The following is a 19,502-nucleotide window of genomic DNA, read 5'->3' as shown; positions in this document are numbered from 1 at the left end:
GAGGTGGTGGAATCTCCTTCCTTGGAAGTTTTTAAGGTCAGGCTTGACAAAGCCCTGGCTGGGATGATTTAACTGGGAATTGGTCCTGCTTCGAGCAGGGGGTTGGACTAGATGACCTTCAGGGGTCCCTTCCAACCCTGATATTCCATGATTCTATGATTCTATGATTCCAGCTCTTGCCCAGGCTGCAGGCCTTAGATGAGAACTTACAATCTCGTAGCTGGAGACCAGGCAGGGTCACATGTGTGTCAGTTTTGCTGAAAACAGGTATTAGTCTTGTAAGAATGTATTGAGTGTTTAGACTTTATGAAATACTGGTTAGTTGCTGCAGGCATTAATCTCACTTGTAATGTCTGTGGTCTATGCAACAAGAACATATGTAAGTTTTGCTTTATAACTGAAAATGTTTGCTCTGAACTTGTGAACTCAGGCACGGGAATGATCCCCGCCGCCCATCCCCTGCATGTAGTACATGCAGAAGGTCTTATCCCATTGATTTGAAGGCTGGAAGAGGGAAATAAAAATAATAGATGGGAAGATTTTTCATTTTTTTGGCTGTTTGAACTTTGACAGGGCTAAAGAATCCAAACTGAAGCCCGAGACCCCAAGGGGTTACCCTTGGATCAGCGCTGAAGGACATTTGGACTTGACAGATCACTACAACTCTGTCACTCCGAGGATATAAATGGTAACTCATTTGTGTGTAGATGATTGCTTGCTTTAACCATGTAAACAGCCCTTTTATTTCTTTTTCCTAATGAATAAACCTGTATATAGTTTATTACAGGATTGGCTACAGGCATTGTCTTTGGTGTAAGATTCAGGGTACCAAGTGATCTGAGTAAGTGGCTGGTCTCTTGGGATTGGAAGAAACCTGAATGTGATGTGATTTTTGGTGTAAGTGACCACTTATCACTAAGTCCAGTTTGTTTGGGTGACAATAGACTGGAGAGTCTAAGGGGACTGTCTGTGACTCCATGGTAAGATAGATACAGTGATTCAGGACTAAGTTCCCTCTAAGCTGCGTGGCCATGTGGACGCACAGAAGGCTATCAAAGGCCGCATAGGCATGCAGCCACAGGGGCCTAGAGTGGAGAAGCACCTCTTCCTCAGCCCTGGAGCTGCCGCAGTGGGGAGAGGTGCCTCTCCCCTGGCCCCAGGCTGCTGCAGCAAGAGAGGCCTTGGGGGAGTCCTCTCTTCCCGCTGCAGCCCCAGGGCAGCCAGAACTACAAATCCCTCATCCCTGGCCCCACCCCAGAGCTCGCACCCCCAGTCAGAGCCCTCACCCTGTGCACAGCCACCCTCTGCCCCAGCCTTGAGTTGCCTCCCACACTCTGAACCCCTCAGCCCCAACCCCACCACACATCACCTCTAGACTGGTGCACATAACAAAATTCATTCCGCACATGGATGTAAAAATTAGAGAGAACATTGGTCCAGGAGTTCACATCTGTTACAGGCTTGGTGAAATCTACTTATAGAACACATCAGCAGTTTGGGGTATTGCCTTGTTTCTCACCATCTGCCCTGAGGTGGGCACTCAGTGCCGTGAGAGTCTACAGACAGTGTGACAGGGATCATGAGATCAAATAGTCTGACCTTCTGTAAAGCAGCTGCATAGAGCCTAATAACTTGAGTTTGACGTAAGCATAGCTTCCAGAAAGGCATCCAGTCTAGACAGGAAGACTTCAAGAGATGTAGAATGCACCATTTCCCTGGTAGTTAGTTCCGATGGTTAATCATCCTCCCTGTTAAAAACCTGGGCCTTATTTGTTATCTGAATTTGTCTGGTTTCAGCTTCTAGCCATCGACTCTTGTTCTGCCTTTCTGCATTAGATTAAAGAGCCCTTTAGGAAGTGGTATGTTCTCCTTGTTAAGGGACTTATGCCCTGTAATCAAGTTACCTCTTGATCGTTTTGATAAGCTAAACAGATTCAGCATCTGAAATCTCTCATCGTAAGGCTTTTATTCATCAGATCACTTTTGTGGCTCTTCTCTGCTCCAATTTTTGTGGACATAAGAACTGGACACAGTATTCCAGTATCTGTCTCACCAGCATCATGTACAACAGTAAAATTTAGTCCCCACTCCTACTCACTACTCCCCTGTTTATAGATCCAAGGTTCGCATTAGCCCGTTTTGCCACACACGGCACTGGGAGCTCATGTTCAGTTATTTCTCCACTGGGACCCTACATCCTTTTCAGTCACTGCTTTCCATGATATAATCTCCTTTAGATACCTGAGATGTAGCCTTCTAGCATTCTAAGGAGGGATAGCTCAGTGGAGGGATAGCTCAGTGGTTTGAGCATTGGCCTGCTAAATCCAGGGTGGTGAGTTCAATCCTTGAGGGGGCCATTTAGGGATCTGGGGCAAAAATTGGGGATTGGTCCTGCTTTGAGCAGGGGGTTGGACTAGATGACCTCCTCAGGTACCTTCCAACCCTGATATTCTATGATTCTAAGGGAAATCTTGCAATATCTCCAACACCTCTGGGTGGGAGCTGAGGACTTTCTAATGGTGACCCTGGTAGGCAGTTACAGAAGGGAAAGGGAGGCAGAGACAGTAAGTGAGAGTGTCATTCTCAGCAATCTCCTTAAACATCTGCCCCCTCCATTTAATCCCCTGGTCACCAGGCTCACGTGTGCATTCCCAGAACAGACCTGAGCAGAGAACTCCCGCGTCCTCTTTGTGTCTGCAGTTGTGCTGGCCCCAGCCCCCGGAAGGACACGCCCAGAGATCGGATTCGTTCCCAGAGCAGTTCACATCGTCCAGCCAGATCTGTCCAGATCCTTGCCCGTAATGAGCAGAGACAGTTGCACTGATGGCACGTCCACATCCCAGTTGTTTGCAAACGACATCGGAGTCTGACAGATCCCAGGAATCATCACAGACTGTCCCCCAGCTGCCATTGTAATAAATCTCCACTCTCCCAGCACAGCGACCTGTCCCATTCACCAGTCTGATCCGCCGGCTCCCTGCAGGGATAGATCCCAGCTATTAATATGAATTTTCCTACTGAACAGACAATGTTTGTGAGATTTGGAAATGAATCACCTGAGCAAAGGACACCGACGTCCTCAGCAATTCCTGCCTGGGCTGTCTCAGACGTGGAGATGTCACAGAGAGTCAGACGAGTCTCATTTCCTGCACACTGGACTCTTCTGAGACCCACAGGGCCCGTTCCATTCTGAGACTTCGGGGGGATAAAAGCTTTCTCAGCGACTCCGCACTGGAGCTCCCTGCACACCACGCTGGCATCGTCCATGTCCCACTGGTCATCCAACACTCTGCCCCACACACCACGGAGGGAAATCTCCACTCTCCCATCACACCGGCTCTCTTCATTCAGGAGTCTGAGTGATTCAGAGTGACCTGGGCTCAGGAGAGATGGGAAATACACTGAAAAACACTCTCTCTTATACACTAGAAATACTGCACATGAAATTGTGGACTATTTCTCAATAAGAAGGTATAAGCCAGTCATCAGAGTGTGTCACAGTGTTGAAGGGAACAACCTCTGTCAGAAGACACTTATTCCTGTGAATCTAAAAGTGGAAGGTGCTGCAAGGATTTTAAAACTCTGAGCTTGACACAAGGGCTTGCCAACAGACTCTCTAAATGAGTGAGCGAGGGAATTCCTGCAGATTACTGATTGGGAAAATAGTCTCTGTGTGTGGTGGTGGAATGGCTGCTGAGGTTTGTAGTCACTTTATCCAGGCTTAAATGCCTGGAAGCCAGTGAATGGTGTCTGCACAAGCACTTAGCAGGTGGGTCGTGAATGATTTAGGCAAGTTTGCCTTGAGGGAGTTTGGCCAATGGAAGAGCAGGGTTCATGGTGGTCAGGAACAGGTTATTGTTGGTAAATTCCCTTAGTTCCCCCTGATCTTTGCTCAGCAGGTGGCAACCTTCTTGGTTCACATGGATCCAGTGCAGGAGCTCCTAGTGTTAGATAGTTCCCAGCACTGGTGGTTCTAACTGGAGCTGTCCCCTGAAATGTGGTGTCATCTCTGAGTCTAACATGAGATTTCAGCTGATCAATTCATAGCACAAGAAGCAGGTTGTGTGTGGGGTGGGGAAGGGGACGTGCTCTGTTGGTGAATATTGTGACTCCCTTGGGATGTGAATCTCAGTATTTGTGTGTGTCTTAGAATTAGAGAGTCCTACAGCAAGGTGGTAAGTTAGGAATTACTCCCCGAGTTCAGACCCAGGTGCAGCCAGGAGAGACTGACAATGTTAAAAGACAACAGCAGAGTCAGTGCAGGGCACACCCACTGGCTGTGCCGGGTACAGTATGTACTAGTATGGCAACCTGACAGGTGCAGTGTGTGCGCACTGGATCCAACCAGCTCAAGGATCTCAGTAGCCAGATGACATTTCAAGGCGAAGAGTGAAATCCTGGCCCCACTGACGGCAATGGTAAAACCTCCATTGACTTCAACGGAGCCAGGAGTTCGCCCGAAGACTGGTCCAGGAGACTGCCTGCATGCAGCTAGTGTAGTGCAGGGGTGTAGCCACGGGTGGGCTGTGGCCCACCCAGTTATCATCCAGGCCCACCCAAATCAGGGCTGGAGCCCCCCGAATCCACAGGCTGGGATTCCCACCCCCAGCTCGGTGTCCAACAGCCTGGCTGCATCTTTCTCCTGCCAGCGCCATGCGCTGCTTCCCTGGTCTCTTACCCAAGCACTAGCCCCATGGGGGGTGTGCCTCGTGAGGGCAGGTCTGGGTGGGGCTAGTGCTGGGGCCAAAGACATGGGCAGCAGCTCCCAGCACCGGCAGGAAAGGGACGTGGCTGGGCTGACGGACACTGAGCCAGGGTCGGGGAGGGTGAGCAGAGCTTGAGCCCTAGTGGGACCCCACTTTGCCCAAAAGGCACGCTTAGGTGACCAGATGTCCCGATTTTATAGGGACAGTCCTGATATTTGGGTCTTTTTCTTATATAGACGCCTATTACCTCCCACCACTTGTCCAATTTTTCACATTTCCTATCTGGTTACCCTAGGCACGCCCCGCAGCCTCTGTGCCCGGGCAGCCTCAGCTTTGGGTGCCTGCTGAGCGGTAAGGGCCGGCTGGAAGGGGTGGAGGGAGGAGAGCCCCCCTCCCTCCTGCCCCCTTCCCAGGGCACCGGATTCCTCCTGCACCCCTCCCTCTGCTCCTCCCGTCACAGCCCCGAAAGCTCGGGCTCAGCCAAGTTTCCTGTCCTAAGTATGCCACTAGTGTAGTGTGAGGGCAGAGAGTAGATCTGGGGCTTTCCGAGGAGGCTCATGGATATAACTGGGTACCACAGCCCCTCAGGAAGGCCGGATGGGATCACAGCAGATGGAGCTCATATGGAAGGGACCAGGTGCTTTTCCTTAGAAGGGATTCTCCTTCCAGCAATTCTAGGGAGAAATCAGCATCTTCATGTGCTGAGGAGTTCCCTCCAAGAACCAGGGTATGGGCTGGGTATCTAGTTAGGAGAGTCCGGGCAGGGCTGCAGGGAATTCAGTTAGGAATGCCGGTAGCAGCCTCTGTGAGAAGCAGGAGAACTGCCAGGTTTTTTGCCCCCAAGGTACAAAGGTATCAGTTGTAAAGAGGAGAGTAGATGTCTGTTGAGAGTTCTGGGTGGCCTTGGGCAAGTCACTTTGCTTTTCTTTCTCCGTTTCACCGTTTGTAAAATGGAGCTGTGACATTGCACGCTGTAGGATTTTATGAAAGTATGCTGATGAGTGTGAATATAATGTAACTGAAATATGCTTCCTGCAAAAGGTCTTTTGTAAGGTATAATTGCAAAGTTTATAATCTACTGAGTGTGGTCATCCTATTTGTATAAATGTATCACTCGTGTATCTGAAACTAGAAATATGAAATATAACTCTGAGGTCCTATTGTAGTTATGCACAGTGTGGGTCATTCATGGTGGTTTGGAATCTTAATGGCTCCCATTAACCAGGACAATTGACTGTGGATTGCTCTGTTTTACTTCTAAATCTTCCTGTATACTAGCAAGCATGTAATGAAGTCTTACAGTGACATGTGATCTTGGCACCTGAACTTGAATCCATCTTTAACCTGGTGCTTTTCCATTGAAAAGGAGGGGTGGGAACCCAGAGAGGGACAAAGGATTCCCGCCTTATGCAAAAGATATATAAGTGAGTGGAACAGAACAAACTGGGCAGCCAGCATGAGAAATCCCCTCGCTACCACCTGAGCTGGAACAAGAGCTGTACCAGGGAAAGGATTGTGCCCAGACTAGGAAGGCATCCAGTCTGTGAAAGAAACTTATTGAAACATCTCTGAGGGTGAGATTTTATCTGTACTCAGTTTTATTACTGTATTAGGCTTAGATTTGCGTGTTTTATTGTATTTTACTTGATAATTCACTTTGATCTGTCTGACACTACTTGGAACCACTTAAATCCTACTTTCTGTATTTAATAAAATCACATTTTACTTATTAATTAACCCAGAGTATGTATTCATACCAGGGAGGGGGGTAAACAGCTGTGCATATCTTTCTCCGAGTGTTATAGAGGGCGGACAAGTTATGAGTTTACCCTGTATAAGCGTTATACAAGGTAAAACGGATTTATTTGTGGTTTGGACCCCATTGGGAGTTGGGCATCTGAGTGTTAAAGACAGGAACACTTCTTAATTGCTTTCAGTTAAGTCTGCAGCTTTGGGGTACGTGCTTCAGACCCTGGGTCTGTGCTGGAGCAGACTGGAATGTCTGGCTCAGCGAGACAGGGTGCTGGAGTCCTAAGCTGGCAGGGAAAGCAGGGGCAGAAGTAGTCTTGACACATCAGGTGGCAGCCCCCAAGGGGTTTCTGTGATCCAACCTATCACAGGAGCTAATAATAATAATACTTACCCACCTACTTCCCTGGAGTTTGGTGAGGGTTTATTAGTGTCTGGAGAGTACTTTGAACACATAAAGCTCTGCAGAAATGGTGAGTACTCTGGAGAATCAGGCCCTGAAGGTCTCAGGTTGCTGCTCAATCACCCCAAATAAGTAGGTTTCAGAGTAACAGCTGTGTTAGTCTGTATTCGCAAAAAGAAAAGGAGGACTTGTGGCACCTTAGAGACTAACCAATTTATTTGAGCATAAGCTTTTGTGAGCTACAGCTCACTTCATCGGATGCATACTGTGGAAAGTGTAGATGATCTTTTTATACACACAGAGGTATTTTTTCATGCTTTGTGTGTATAAAAAGATCTTCTACACTTTCCACAGTATGCATCCAATGAAGTGAGCTGTAGCTCACGAAAGCTTATGCTCAAATAAATTGGTTAGTCTCTAAGGTGCCACAAGTATTCCTTTTCTTTTTCCCAAATAAGTAGCGAGTTGGGAATTTTGGCTTTAATCGTTGTAAGTACTGTGGGGCAGCATCACACACTGAGGGGCAGGTGTCCTTAATCCAGCATCTCTCTTGCACTTACCTGAGCAAATCACACCGGCATCGTTGTTGTGTGAGCACGGAGAGGCCCCCAGGGCAGTAACAGAGCAATGGCCCAAATGGGTTTCAGTCCCTTTGCAGTGAAATGTGTCTGTCCAGACAGAGCCAGTTCCCTTCCCAAAAGACCCTCCTCCTGGGGCTGATTCAGCGAATCCGCACTCGAGCTGACGACAGAGAACGTTGGCGTCTGGTAAATCCCAGCGTGAGTCACAGAGGGTTCCCCAGGCACCAAGAACCTGGATCTCCACCCTCCCTGAGCACGCTGTGCTGCCGTTCACCAGCCGGAACCCTGTGAGCCCTGGGGAGAAGGGAGAAGGGGTTTAGAGAGGGAGCATTTAAGATATTTTAGATTAAATAATAAAGAAAAGGAAAGTTGGGGGGGATTGAACCCATTTCCATTATATTGAGTTGTTTAGGTTTTACTGGAAGCTGATAGCAGCTTTGTTATCCCAGCTTCCTACAGAGTAGGATCATTTTTTTGCTGCACCCTACTCTAGAATACACATCACTGGGATTTTAGAGACATTGTGCCAAATTCTTACGTGAGCATATGACACTTGCATCATTTGCATGTGAGCACGTCTGATTCCTGTGTGATATCCTGGGACAGTACATGAAGTGTGACTCATTCCCTACACACTGGAATTCCTCAGTCCAGATTGGTCCATGTCCTTCTCTGAAATGAGCTCCTCCTGGGATAGATAGAGCTGTTCCACACTGTAGTCCATTACAGATAACACTGGCAGCTTTGAGATCAAAGTGTGCATCACAGATTGTAGCCCAAGTGTCTCCATGTCTTACTTCCACACGTCCTGAGCAGGCACTGTCCCCTCCAACCAGCTGGAGCTCAATGTGTCCTAGAAAGCCAATGAAGGATGAAAATTACAAAGGAGCCTTAGGGAGTTCGTTGTTCCACTGCCTTAGAACTTTAGCCAAAAGCCCATCCTGGTGCAGTGGGACAGTGCAGGCAGCAATTAGACATTTTAAAAAAAAACAATGTACTACAAATGGAAAGAGGGGAATTTAATAGCAATCGATATACATTGGAAGTTCTGAAATGTAGAAAATCGATAAGGGAAGCTAAAGCTATCAGGGAAAACTCCAAAGTTGGCAGGGCTAGGAACAATAATGACCATTTTTTTCAGTATATTAGGAGTAAAGACAAACAAACAAACAAATCCTAACAAAGGTGTAGCCCATTACAAATGGAGATGGTAAAATAGTTTATAATGATGCAAATAAGACAGAAGTGTTCAATAAACTTTTCTGGTTTTGGATAGAAGCAGGAAGTGTATTCATACTATGTGAAGAGGGTGAACCACTCTGCAGTCTGTTGGTAACTAAGGAGGATGTTAAACAGTATCTAGTAGGGATAAACTTTTTAAAAAAATCAGCAGGCCTGAATAGCTTATGAAATCTTGGAATAAATAGAAATGTAGGACTGGAAGGAACCTCAGAAAGTCATCTAGTCTATCCCCCCACACCAAGAGAGGTTTAAGTATACCTAGTCCATCCCTGATAGATGTTTGTCTAACCTATTCTTAAAAGTCACTAATGACGTGTGCGACGGGTTCGGTCACAGACACCCCCTTGGGACTGTCACCTCATGTTCTGAAATTACCTCTGAGCCCGTTTTCCCTGCCAGCTTGGGACTCCAAAACCCTGCCTTGTTGAGCCAGACATGCTAGCCTGCTGCAACACAGACCCAGATCTGGTCCACACCCCGAAAGCTGCAGACTTCAACCAAAAACTGCTCAGCAGGTCACCTATCTCCAGCATCCAGACACCCAGTTCCCAGTGGGATCCAAATCCCAAATAAATCCATTTTACTCTGTATAAAGCCTATACAGGGTAAACTCATAAATTGTCCACCCTCTATAACACTGACAGAGAGATATGCACAGCTGCTTGCTCCCCCAGGTGTTAATCACTTACTCTGGGTTTATTAATAAACAAAAATGATTTTATTAAGAATAAGAAGTAGGATTTAAGTGATTTCAAGTAATAACAGACAGAACAAAGTAAGTCATCCAGCAAAATAAATAAAAAACATGCAAGTCTAAGCCTAATACATTCAGAAACTGATTACAGGTAAAATCTCACCCTCAGGGATGTTCCAATAAGCTTCCTTCACAGACTAGACTCCTTTCTAGTCTGGGCCCAATCCTGACCCCTGGTACAGTCCTTATTAGTTCCACCAGACATCTGAGGTGGAAAACAGGGGTTTTCTCATGACTGACAGTCCCGTCTGTCCTGCTCCACCTCTTTTTTATAGCTTTGGCATGAGGTAGGAATCTTTTGTCCCTACCCCTCCTTCTAAATGGAAAAGTACCAGATTTAAGATGGATTTAAGATGGATGTCCTGTGAGAACTCATTGTTCATTACCCACAGGCTGGCCCACACATACACAGGAAGGCTTGCAGGTAAATAAACCATCTACAACCAATTGTCGTAGTCAATGGGAGCCATCAAGATTCTAAACCACCATTAATGGCCCACACTTTGCATAATTACAATCGGACCTCAGAGTCATACTTCATATGTCTAGCTTCAGATACAAGAATGATACATACATACAAATAGGAGGAATATATTCAGTAGGTTATAACTTTTGTTTTGATACCTTACATGAGACCTTTTGCAAAAAGCATATTCCAGTTACATCATATTCACACTCATAAACATGGGCCGTAGTTTGCGCACCCCTGACCTACTGACTTCAGTTTACAGCAGCATATGCTCAGCAGACCAGACCCCCACGGTTACAAGGAGGCCACCCATAAAATGTGGAACACACAATTAATGACCACCTGTGAAATATTTGGTTTCAGAGACTTGTCAAGCATCACATAGGATCTCTGTGGCAGAGGCAGGGAGAGAATCCAGTTCCCCAGGGCAGGATTCAGCTGCCTTAACAAGAGACCCTCCTTTCTCTTTCTGCAATCCCCTGCCTCACACACAGCACACTTCACAGTTTCTGCAACCAATGAAGCAGGGTCCTACACAGACCAGCCTCCTTCACGCCACAACCAACCCTGATTCAGAGCCCTGTCGAGCACAGGCGTAGTTTGACTGCTGTATCTGGGGGGGACAGAGAGCGCTCACACACACACACACACACACACACACACACACACGCATGCTGAAGCCAGTTATCTTGGCTCACTGACTCTCCCTCCCCCCACCCCAGCCTGGAGTGGTCTCTGGGCTGCCAGGGCTGGGGGCGGGGCAGGATGGCTCAATGGGTGAGCCCCAGCTGCTGCTGTCTGCTGCAGCGACCTGAGCTTGGGAGCTGTGGCCACTCCAGCACCGGCTGTTGCAGAGATGTTGCTGCTCTGGGGCCTCCCAGGGCCGTTGCAGCCGCCTCCCTGCTGGGGCTGCTGCTGCCGAGGGGACGCCACATGCTGGGCTCCCGCTCCCCGCTCCCATTCCTCTCTCTCCTTCTCTTCCCATCCCACCCCCTTCACCTGCCCGCTGCCCCGTGCCCCTCCCCCTTTCCCAGTGTCCTCTGCCCCCTGCAGGCACTCACCGCTTTACCGGAAACGGGCAGGCACTAGGACCCAGGCAGCCGTGCACAGCTGCAGAGCGACAACCCGGAGCAGCTACTCTCAGCCTCAGGAGAAGTGGCTCCATCCCCCCCCACCCCCGTTCCCTGCACCGACCCCACATGTCCCCCCCATGCCTTTCCTCTGCCAATGCCCCCCTGCACCCTCCCAAACTATGCCCATGCTGTCTGTCCTGTGCACTGAATGAGGCAGGGGTCTCATGGAGAAAATAGCTTGTTATCCTGTAATTAAAGAAGGTATCTCAACGCAGGTGTACAAGTGGGCCAAAATAAAGTTACAAAGACAACTTTAATTCTGCCATTTCGTTATTTTTTACAGCTCAACTTTGCAAACTTAACATTCCTTAAAAGTAATGTTTTTGTGCATAATTTCTGTGGTTTTTAAAAAAGCAAACTGAAAAAACAGAAGTTCCAAGATTCAGAATCATGTTGCCACCCTCCGGATGCCACCCATCTCAGTTTTACCCGGACAGTCCGGTTTTTGGCTTCTGTGTCCAGATGTCATTTAGGGTTGCCAGGTGCCTGGTTTCCGACTGGAAAATCCAGTCGAAAAGGGACCTAAATGACACCTGAACCAAAAATCTGGTTTCCATGGGGGGGGTGGGGAACCGGGTCATTAATCTGTGCCAGCCCCTGCTCAGCCAGGGCGGCTTCGTACCTGCAGGCCGGCTGCTTGAGACGATCCAGCGAGTGATGAGGGGAGAGGGGGAGTGAGCGATGAGGGCAGAGCCTTGAGGGGAAGAGGCAGAGAAGGGGTGGGGCCTTGATCCACCACAGAAGCCACTTGAGCTAACGGCGTAACTGACAGTAGTAGTAGGTTGTCATCCTCTTTGTGGACCAGCACTAGAGCGGGATCAGAAAATTTTGTTGCAGAGTTTGACAGATATTTGCTGACAGCAGGGGAATGGCAAAACTCAGGGATCCTGGTTCCATTCCAGGCTCTGGAGAGGTGTGTGTTCTGGTAGTGACAGACCCGTCTTCCCCTGTCCCCTGAAGCCTAACCCCTTCTGCCCCATCCCCTCCAAGCAGTCCCTGTATCAGTCCTGTCTCTTCTCCATCCCTTGCTCTGTATCCCAGTCTCATTCTTCTTGTCTACCCAGTGCCAGTCTCCACTCCTCAAGCTTCTCATCCCCAGGCCCAGTCTCCTGGACAAGCCAGTCCTAGACTTCACCTCTGGCTTCCTCTGCCAATTTCCCCCTGTTCTCTGTGCTGTCCCTCTGGGGTCCTCAGCTGATCTGTTTCTCACACTTATCCCTGCCTTGGGTTGTCCTGTCTGCCCCAAGCCCCAGTTCCCCTCCCTGGATGCCTCTTCCTGTCTCAGGGTTTCTCTCTACACACACTTAGCTTGTGTCAAACTGGGGTATAAATTTACCCCGCACTAGCCTGCTGCACACTCAGTGTCCGTGCGGACCAGCTGCTGCGCACTAACCGTTCCCCAGTGCTTGGAGCCGGGAGAGATCAAAGCACACAAGGGAACTGCTAGGACTTCTCTTCGCTCCCACGCTAAATCAGTGCCACTGTATCCGTGCAGCGGCGCCGATTTAACACGTCTGGTGAAGACACATTACGTCGATGGGCGACCGCTCTTCTGTCTACATAATTAGTCCACCTCGTTGAGAGCTCTGCTGGCGGGAGAGCGTCTCCGGCTGACATAGTGCGATGCAGACACTGCTTGTTTTCACACCCCTGAGCGATGTAACTTACATCAACTTAAGCAGTGCTCAGCCACACCTCCCCCAGGGGCCATGGACACTCGGTGCATGGCAGGACAGTGCAGGGTAGATTTACACCCCAGCTTGCCACGAACTAAATGTTCATGGAGGTCTGCTCTCAGTCTCCCATAGCCCACTCTGGCTGCTTATTCCAGTCTCGTCACCCAGTTAGTCTCAGACTCCCCTGAAACCCTGGTTCCTCATCTGGTCTGTTTCCTCACCCACCTCCAGTTCCTCCCCACTGGTTCTTAGTCCCAGATTCCTCCCCCAGTCAGTCCCAGTCTCCCCCAGCTCCCCACCTCCTTGCTCAGCACATCACAGTCTCTCCCCACCCACTCCCTGTCCTAATCGCCCTGCCTAGCCAGTCCTAGTCTCTTTCCCCCTCCTCCCAGTCCCAGGCTCCTTGCCCAGCCAGTCCCCATCTCCCGCTTTCTCTCCCAGTCCCAGTTTCTCTCCATCCACCAGCCTCCAGACTCAGAATATTCCCCCTGCATCCTTATCCTCATCTACTTTCCCCTGACACCCCGGTCTGCATTCAATTCGGGTACCTTCCTCCCGACACTGCCTGGGCCCAATAGGTGGATACAGTCTCCCTCATCTCCGTTCTGGTGCCTGGTGCCAGTCTGGCCCACAGCAGCCAGGAGCATAAATTTTCAGCATAATTTTATTGGTTACACATCTTGCCACTGCTGCGGCCCCTCTTCGGAGACCGTCATCTTCTTACGGTGAAGGGGCTTGTGTGCTCCAATGATCCTCAGAGCTATGTTGTCGGGAGATTCATTTTTCTTCAAATTTGGTGTAATGAGAAGATTACAGAAGACTTGAGGAATGCTAACATTGGTACAATCTGTAAGAAAGGAGATAAATTGGAGTGTGCAAATTATCGTGGCATTGACTTGCAATCTGCAGCAGGGAAAATTCTTGCCCATATCCTCTTAAACCGATTACTTCCCCTTGCTGAGGAAATATTGCCGGAATCTCAGTGCAGTTTCAGACCATCCTGCTGGCCAACCAATATGATCTTCTTGCCCACCAAATCCAGGAAAAGTCTCGGGAGCAAAATCAGGACCTGTACATGGCTCTCATCAATTTGACAAAGGACTTTGATTCTGTCAATCGCGAAGCCCTGTGGGAAGGTGCTGGCCAGTTTTGGCTGCTCTACAAAATGTATTAAGGGCCTAAGGCTTCTTCATGATAAGATGACTGCGACCATTCTCTGTAATGGCCTAGAGATGGATCTTCTCATCGTCAAAACTGGGGTTCAGCAAGGATCCGTTATTGCTGCAACCCTGTTCTCCAGGTATTTAGCAGTCATTTTGGTCCTTGATAAAGACCACCTCCCCACTGGAGTTGACATTCAATATAGAATGGATGGGCTGTTTATTAATCTTTGACATTTCTGCTCAAAGTCTAAAGTCCTCAGGGTGTCCATGACTGATCTTCAAAACGCTGATGACTGTGTCATCATCACGCACACTGAGAATGACCTTCAGTCCACAATGGATTTTTTTGCACACACTTACCGAAGCTTATGACTCTCACTCCATATCAAGAAAGCTAAAGTGCTCCATCAGCCTGCTTAAGGCCTTGCACATGAGCCACCACAAATCACCATCAAGGGACAGACTTTGGAGAGAGTTGAGGACTTCTGTTACCTCGGTAGCCAACTTTCTCAAAATGCAAAAATGGACAGTGAGATCCAGCACAGGATCCATTGCGCAAGTGCTTCCTTTGGGAAACTGATCTGGAGCATTTTCACAGACCGTGACCTACGGGAGGAAACCAAGATCCAGGTCTATGAGACAATTGTTATTCCTACACTCCTTTATAGACGCAAAACCTGGGTGACCTATAGACAGCACTGTAAGAGTCTGGAGAGGTACCACCCACGATGCCTCTGGAAGATCCTTTGCATCAAGTGGGAAGATCGCTGCACTAACACCAGCATCCTCATTGAAGCTAATGTCACCAGCATTGAAGCAATGATCCTCACTCACCAGCTCCGCTGGGCTGGACATTGTGTGCGGATGCCAGACTCTCGCCTCCCAAAACAAGCCCTCTACTCTCAGCTCACCCATGGTCAGAGATCCCATGGTAGTCAGAGGAAACCCTACAAAGACACACTGAAAGCATGTCTCAAAAAAACTCATCACAAGCTGGGAGGAGCAAGCAACCAACTGATCTCAGTGATGCCACATCCTCCAACAGGCAGTGGCCCGCTTTGAGGAGAAGTGCCTTGCCCTCGAAGTTGAAAAGAGGGAGGGAGGGAGGGAGGGAAAGAAAAAGAACTTTCTCCCAGCAGGCAGCTGACCCGTCAGGAAACATCTGTACCTACTGCAGGCAGATCTATGGTTCCAGGATCGGACTCCTTAGTCGTCTCAGGACCAATATGTAAATCTGTGGTGGAGATCATCCTGGAATGGAGGGATCGTCAATGATGACGATGATGCTGCTGCAACCAATGAGGCTGTGGGCCTACAGACAACAGCCTCTGCCACAGTGCATCCCTGATTCATTCCCTTGTCACCATCCAGCCTGTGCACTGACTGAGGCAAGGACCTTGGCAGAGGAGAATGTTTTGGCAAAGTTTGGTATTAATCCAACCAGAAATGAAAACCTCTTCTCATCCAGTTTCAGTTAAGAGAGACAAAATGGCTGAGGTAATATCTTTTATTGGACCCACTCTTGTTGGTGAAAGAGACAAGCTTCTGAGCTCTTCTCTGTCAGATCAAACATTTGTCTCTCTACAACAGAAATGGGTCCAATAAAAGATATTGCCTCACACGCCTTGTCTCTCTAATATCCTGGGACTAACATGGCTACAGCAACACTGTGTATGAGGAGACGACTGTCACTTTTGGGAAAGTTTTCTAGTATTCTATCAGGTCAGCATCTCTGAAAAATCGCTTGGTGCAGAACCATCACAGCTCCCGTAGGTGTTTGTTCTCAGTGATATCCACTGCACAGGGCAGTTTGTCGACAGATGACTGGTTATTTCTGGAATAATTCTTAATAGACCCAATCTTGAGTCCTTTATTCTGTTTCTACTCAGTCTGTACAAAGCAAACTCACATTACAGTTGTGACGTTATTGACATGAACTGTGACCTAATAGATCATTGTCTAGGGGAAGGTTGTAGTTTGCTGGTTATGATTATGCTGCCTGTATGTGTGTATCATTTTTGTTTTCGAAGTTATGAATATTGGCTATGTACTTGTAAGTAGAGTCAGGATGAGCTCCACCCTGACATCTGGTGGTGAGGTGTGGCAAGTTGTGGAAAAGAACTTCAGGGGCTGATCTCATTTGTATAGGCACACCCACCCCACCTAGAATGAGGCCATAGCTGCCCAAACGGTCACTTTGGCTGCTGTGGGATCCCCAGTGTCTCTGTTATTGGGGCAGGAAGAATAAATTTTTATTACCCTGATTATGGGAATCAAGGACAGTGGAACTGTACTTGACCTTTTGTTATGATGGAAGGACTCGCCATCAACTAAGGAGCACTCGCTAGGCAAGGGACATGGGTTCCAAAACTCTGTGACTTGAGAGAGGCTGGAAATAGGTATTAATATGTGGTAGTATGGGTCTCTGGTAAGGGCCTTACATGCTAATTGCATTTCTTCTTCTCTCCACTGTGGAATATCAGAGCTAATTTTGATTCTATTTGGAGTCTAGTTACAGGCTGTTGAGCTGAATTCACTTTGGGCTAATGGTGCTTCAGCACTGAGTTTCCCCTACTACAAGCTGAAATCACTGAGTGTTGTATTAAGTAGTGGGGGAGCCTGAAGCTATATGGCAGAGCAGTTTGTGGGATGAAAAGTGGAGTGGCTGGCGGAGCAGAGCCCCATGGAGAGGTGGGGCCATCAGCGTTAGACCATGTAAGGTGCCCCTTAACAAACCCCCCCCCCATCTCCACCCAGGTTGGTAGGTAAAACTCTGCAGATAAACTTTTGAACTCTGGGGCTGCCCTGACCCAGGACAGAGACTTTTAGGGTCGTTGGACTTTTGGGACTTTGGGTGATTTGGGGTTGCTGGACTCAAGAACCAAAGGGCAAGGACATACCCCAATTTGCTTGGGGTGGGTTTTGCTCATGGGTTGTGTTATGAATCCTGTTGGTGGTGTTTCCCCAACATAATGCCACATTGTTTCTCTCTGTTATTAAAAGGCTTGTTGTTACACTCAGACTATGTGCTTGCGAGAGGGGAAGTATTGCCTCTTGGAGGCGCCCAGCGGGGGTGGTATATATTTGTCCCAGGTCACTGGGTGGGGGCTCGAGCTGGTTTTGTATTGTGTTATTGGAATGGAACCCCTAGATACTGAACCCAGCCCTTGTTGCTACCAACTCTGACAGGCAGAAGGGTTACATACTTATTTGATTCTAAGTAGCCTCAATGAAGCATTTAGTCGGCTTCTAGAGAAAGGACTATTCTCGGTAAGTGCCCAATCAAGAAACACTTAACTGACAATGGACTTTGGGAGACACCAATCCACATCTGAGCTTTCCTGGGAACATTCAAACTAACATGTAAACAATAGTATCAGCCTGCAAAAAGCTGAATCATTCATAGACATGACTTGCCCAGGTGACTACAAACTCCATCTTGTGCAGGGGATTTCTAACCACAAAAGAAAGACTATATAAGGCCCTGTAGAACTACCTTACCAGCATAGCAGGGATGAAAGGGAGCCTTCCAGCCCAGCTAGCCCCACCATACTATACCTGCAGCTAATACCAGGCCTAGAGAACAGAAAAAGAGAGAACCTGGCCGGGTTAAGGGCTGATAGGTAAAAAAGCAGGAACTATCTACCTCTCTCCCTGAAAAAAAAAAACACTAACCTACCAACTGGGACAGGTACCAGGAAGTAGTCATGGTCTTCTCAGTCAAACCTTCTCCCCTCCTAGTGAGATTCAGAAAAAAAGGATTCTCTACTGTGCACTTGCTCAGTGAGCAGCACAAGGCATTGTGCAGTTGTTATTTCCAGATTAGGGTGTTTACATTGGTGCAGGTCGATCTGTTTTCTGCAGAGTTTCAAAGTCCTGACAGTGAAGCTCATTTTTGTAAAGTTCCTGCCCAACCCCTCTTTTTATTGCTTAAAAATACTAGGAAATGGCAGCTGTGAGCAGGGTCTGAATGAGTTCTCCCCTGACAGCTGCGGGGATGAGGAGAGACTTTGGGAGCAAACTGTATTTACATGAACACACCTACTCTGCCTAGATATCAACAGATAGAGCCATGTTGCTCAACGTGATCAACTTGGCTAATGTTGGGTTACAAAGCACCTTAGTACTGAATGCAGGGGTAGTGAAATGTTGTTCTCAGTGTTGTTTTCTTTACTGTATGAGTAAAGGGGAGCAGAACTGTGCTTAACCTGTCCCAAATGAGGGGGTCACCCTCAGCTGAAAGAAACTTGTTAAGTCAGGGACTTGAATGCTAGACCACTGTAAATCTAAGAAGGGTGTGTTAGCTAGAAGGTGTGGATTCTTCCTAAGGGTTCCTGGTCTGGTTTAACCTGTTTCTCTCCACTGTTCAAAAATAAAGCTAAATAGGTTTTATTAGGAGTCCTTTAACCATGTTAAGTACTTACTAGAGCTGAAAACACTTGTGGTGGAGTATTATTTCTGTCTAGCCTGCTTTATTGAGAGCTGACAATCACTAGGCGCTGCATGGACTCTCAAGAGAGTGATATGCACAGGTATAGTAGGGAGGCCAGGTGGCTGACAGAGAAAAACAGTGGCTGGTAAGCTAACTAGCTAAAGCAAGTGCTCACATAGTAGAGCAAGCAAGGTGCCTTCTTCTCTGGGTAGAAGGTGAACTTTCACAGATGCACCTCTGAACTCTGGGTTCTTGCTGACCAAGGACAACCACTGTGAGTGGGGTGTGATGAGGGAGCAGAGAGGGGCACAGAAAAGGAACTTTTGGTAGTAGAACTCAAAAACACGAGGTGGAAGGCGCTGCCCCACGCACGCTGGGGTAGGTGCCCTGCTCACAGTTTTATGTTTATGAATCCTGCTTGCAGCATTTTCCTGAATGAATGTCAGCTGATTTCCCTCCTTTCATTAAAATTTTCCTTTCTATATGCAGACTCTGCTTGCGAGTGGGGAAGTATTGCTTCTCTAAGGCACCCAGGGGTGGTGTGTAATTTTCCAGATTACTGGGTGGGGGCTCAAACCAGTTCTGTGCCATATTGTTGAAAAGGAACCCCTAGGTATTGAACCAAGCCCTGGTTGCTGCTGGCTCCACCTGGCAGAAGGGTTACACATACACACACACATCCCCCGCTAACCATGTGAAGAGAATGTTGAGGTGTGTCACTGAAACACTCAAAATCCGGGAAAGGGTTGAGATTAAACCCTGCCCTAAGCTCCCATTGCCAGGGGGAGCTGCTAAAACTTTTGGAACTATAGGAAAATATTCTACCCTTCCTTGCGCTCTTTCAGGGGAAGATATTATTCCTACTAAATGTTAAGAAGAGAGAACTTAAAAATAAAACTTATAATGGGTCTGTAGCTGTAATGTTAACTATTCACTTACAACAAATGCCTCCATAATATGATATTCCTGTGCTGTGTAGGGTTGAGGTATATTTTTGGCTGAGCTCTCTATTCTACTCTAGATCTACGGGGTATCAGAGATTGTGAATTTTTCTGTTACTGGTTGGTCCAAAATGTGAGAAGTAACAGAGCAGAGGGGGGAGTGCTTTCAGCGAAATCTAATTTTGGCCAAGCTGGGAGAATCTACCCATTCCTTGGTCACCCTATGAGGGTGGCAAAGGGGCTACGTACATGC

General features: G+C 48.0%; 1 protein-coding gene across 1 annotated transcript in view; it reads right to left on the bottom strand.

Moving 5' to 3' along the window:
- Positions 1–19,502, bottom strand: part of LOC144268839 (antigen WC1.1-like) — a 38,816-nt gene that overhangs the window by 11,211 nt on the left and 8,103 nt on the right. Inside the window, exons 3-6 of the mRNA XM_077824109.1 lie at positions 7,978–8,292; positions 7,419–7,733; positions 3,057–3,374; positions 2,663–2,977 (exon numbers count right to left, since the gene is read on the bottom strand). Coding sequence (XP_077680235.1) covers positions 2,663–2,977; positions 3,057–3,374; positions 7,419–7,733; positions 7,978–8,292 — 1,263 coding nt within the window. The remainder of the gene's footprint in view (positions 1–2,662; positions 2,978–3,056; positions 3,375–7,418; positions 7,734–7,977; positions 8,293–19,502) is intronic.

This window comes from Eretmochelys imbricata, chromosome 1, assembly GCF_965152235.1.
Source record: "Eretmochelys imbricata isolate rEreImb1 chromosome 1, rEreImb1.hap1, whole genome shotgun sequence".
NCBI classification, from domain to species: Eukaryota; Metazoa; Chordata; order Testudines; family Cheloniidae; genus Eretmochelys; species Eretmochelys imbricata.
The sequence above is the reverse complement of the archived record's forward strand: the minus strand, read 5'-3'. Positions and strand labels throughout refer to the sequence as shown.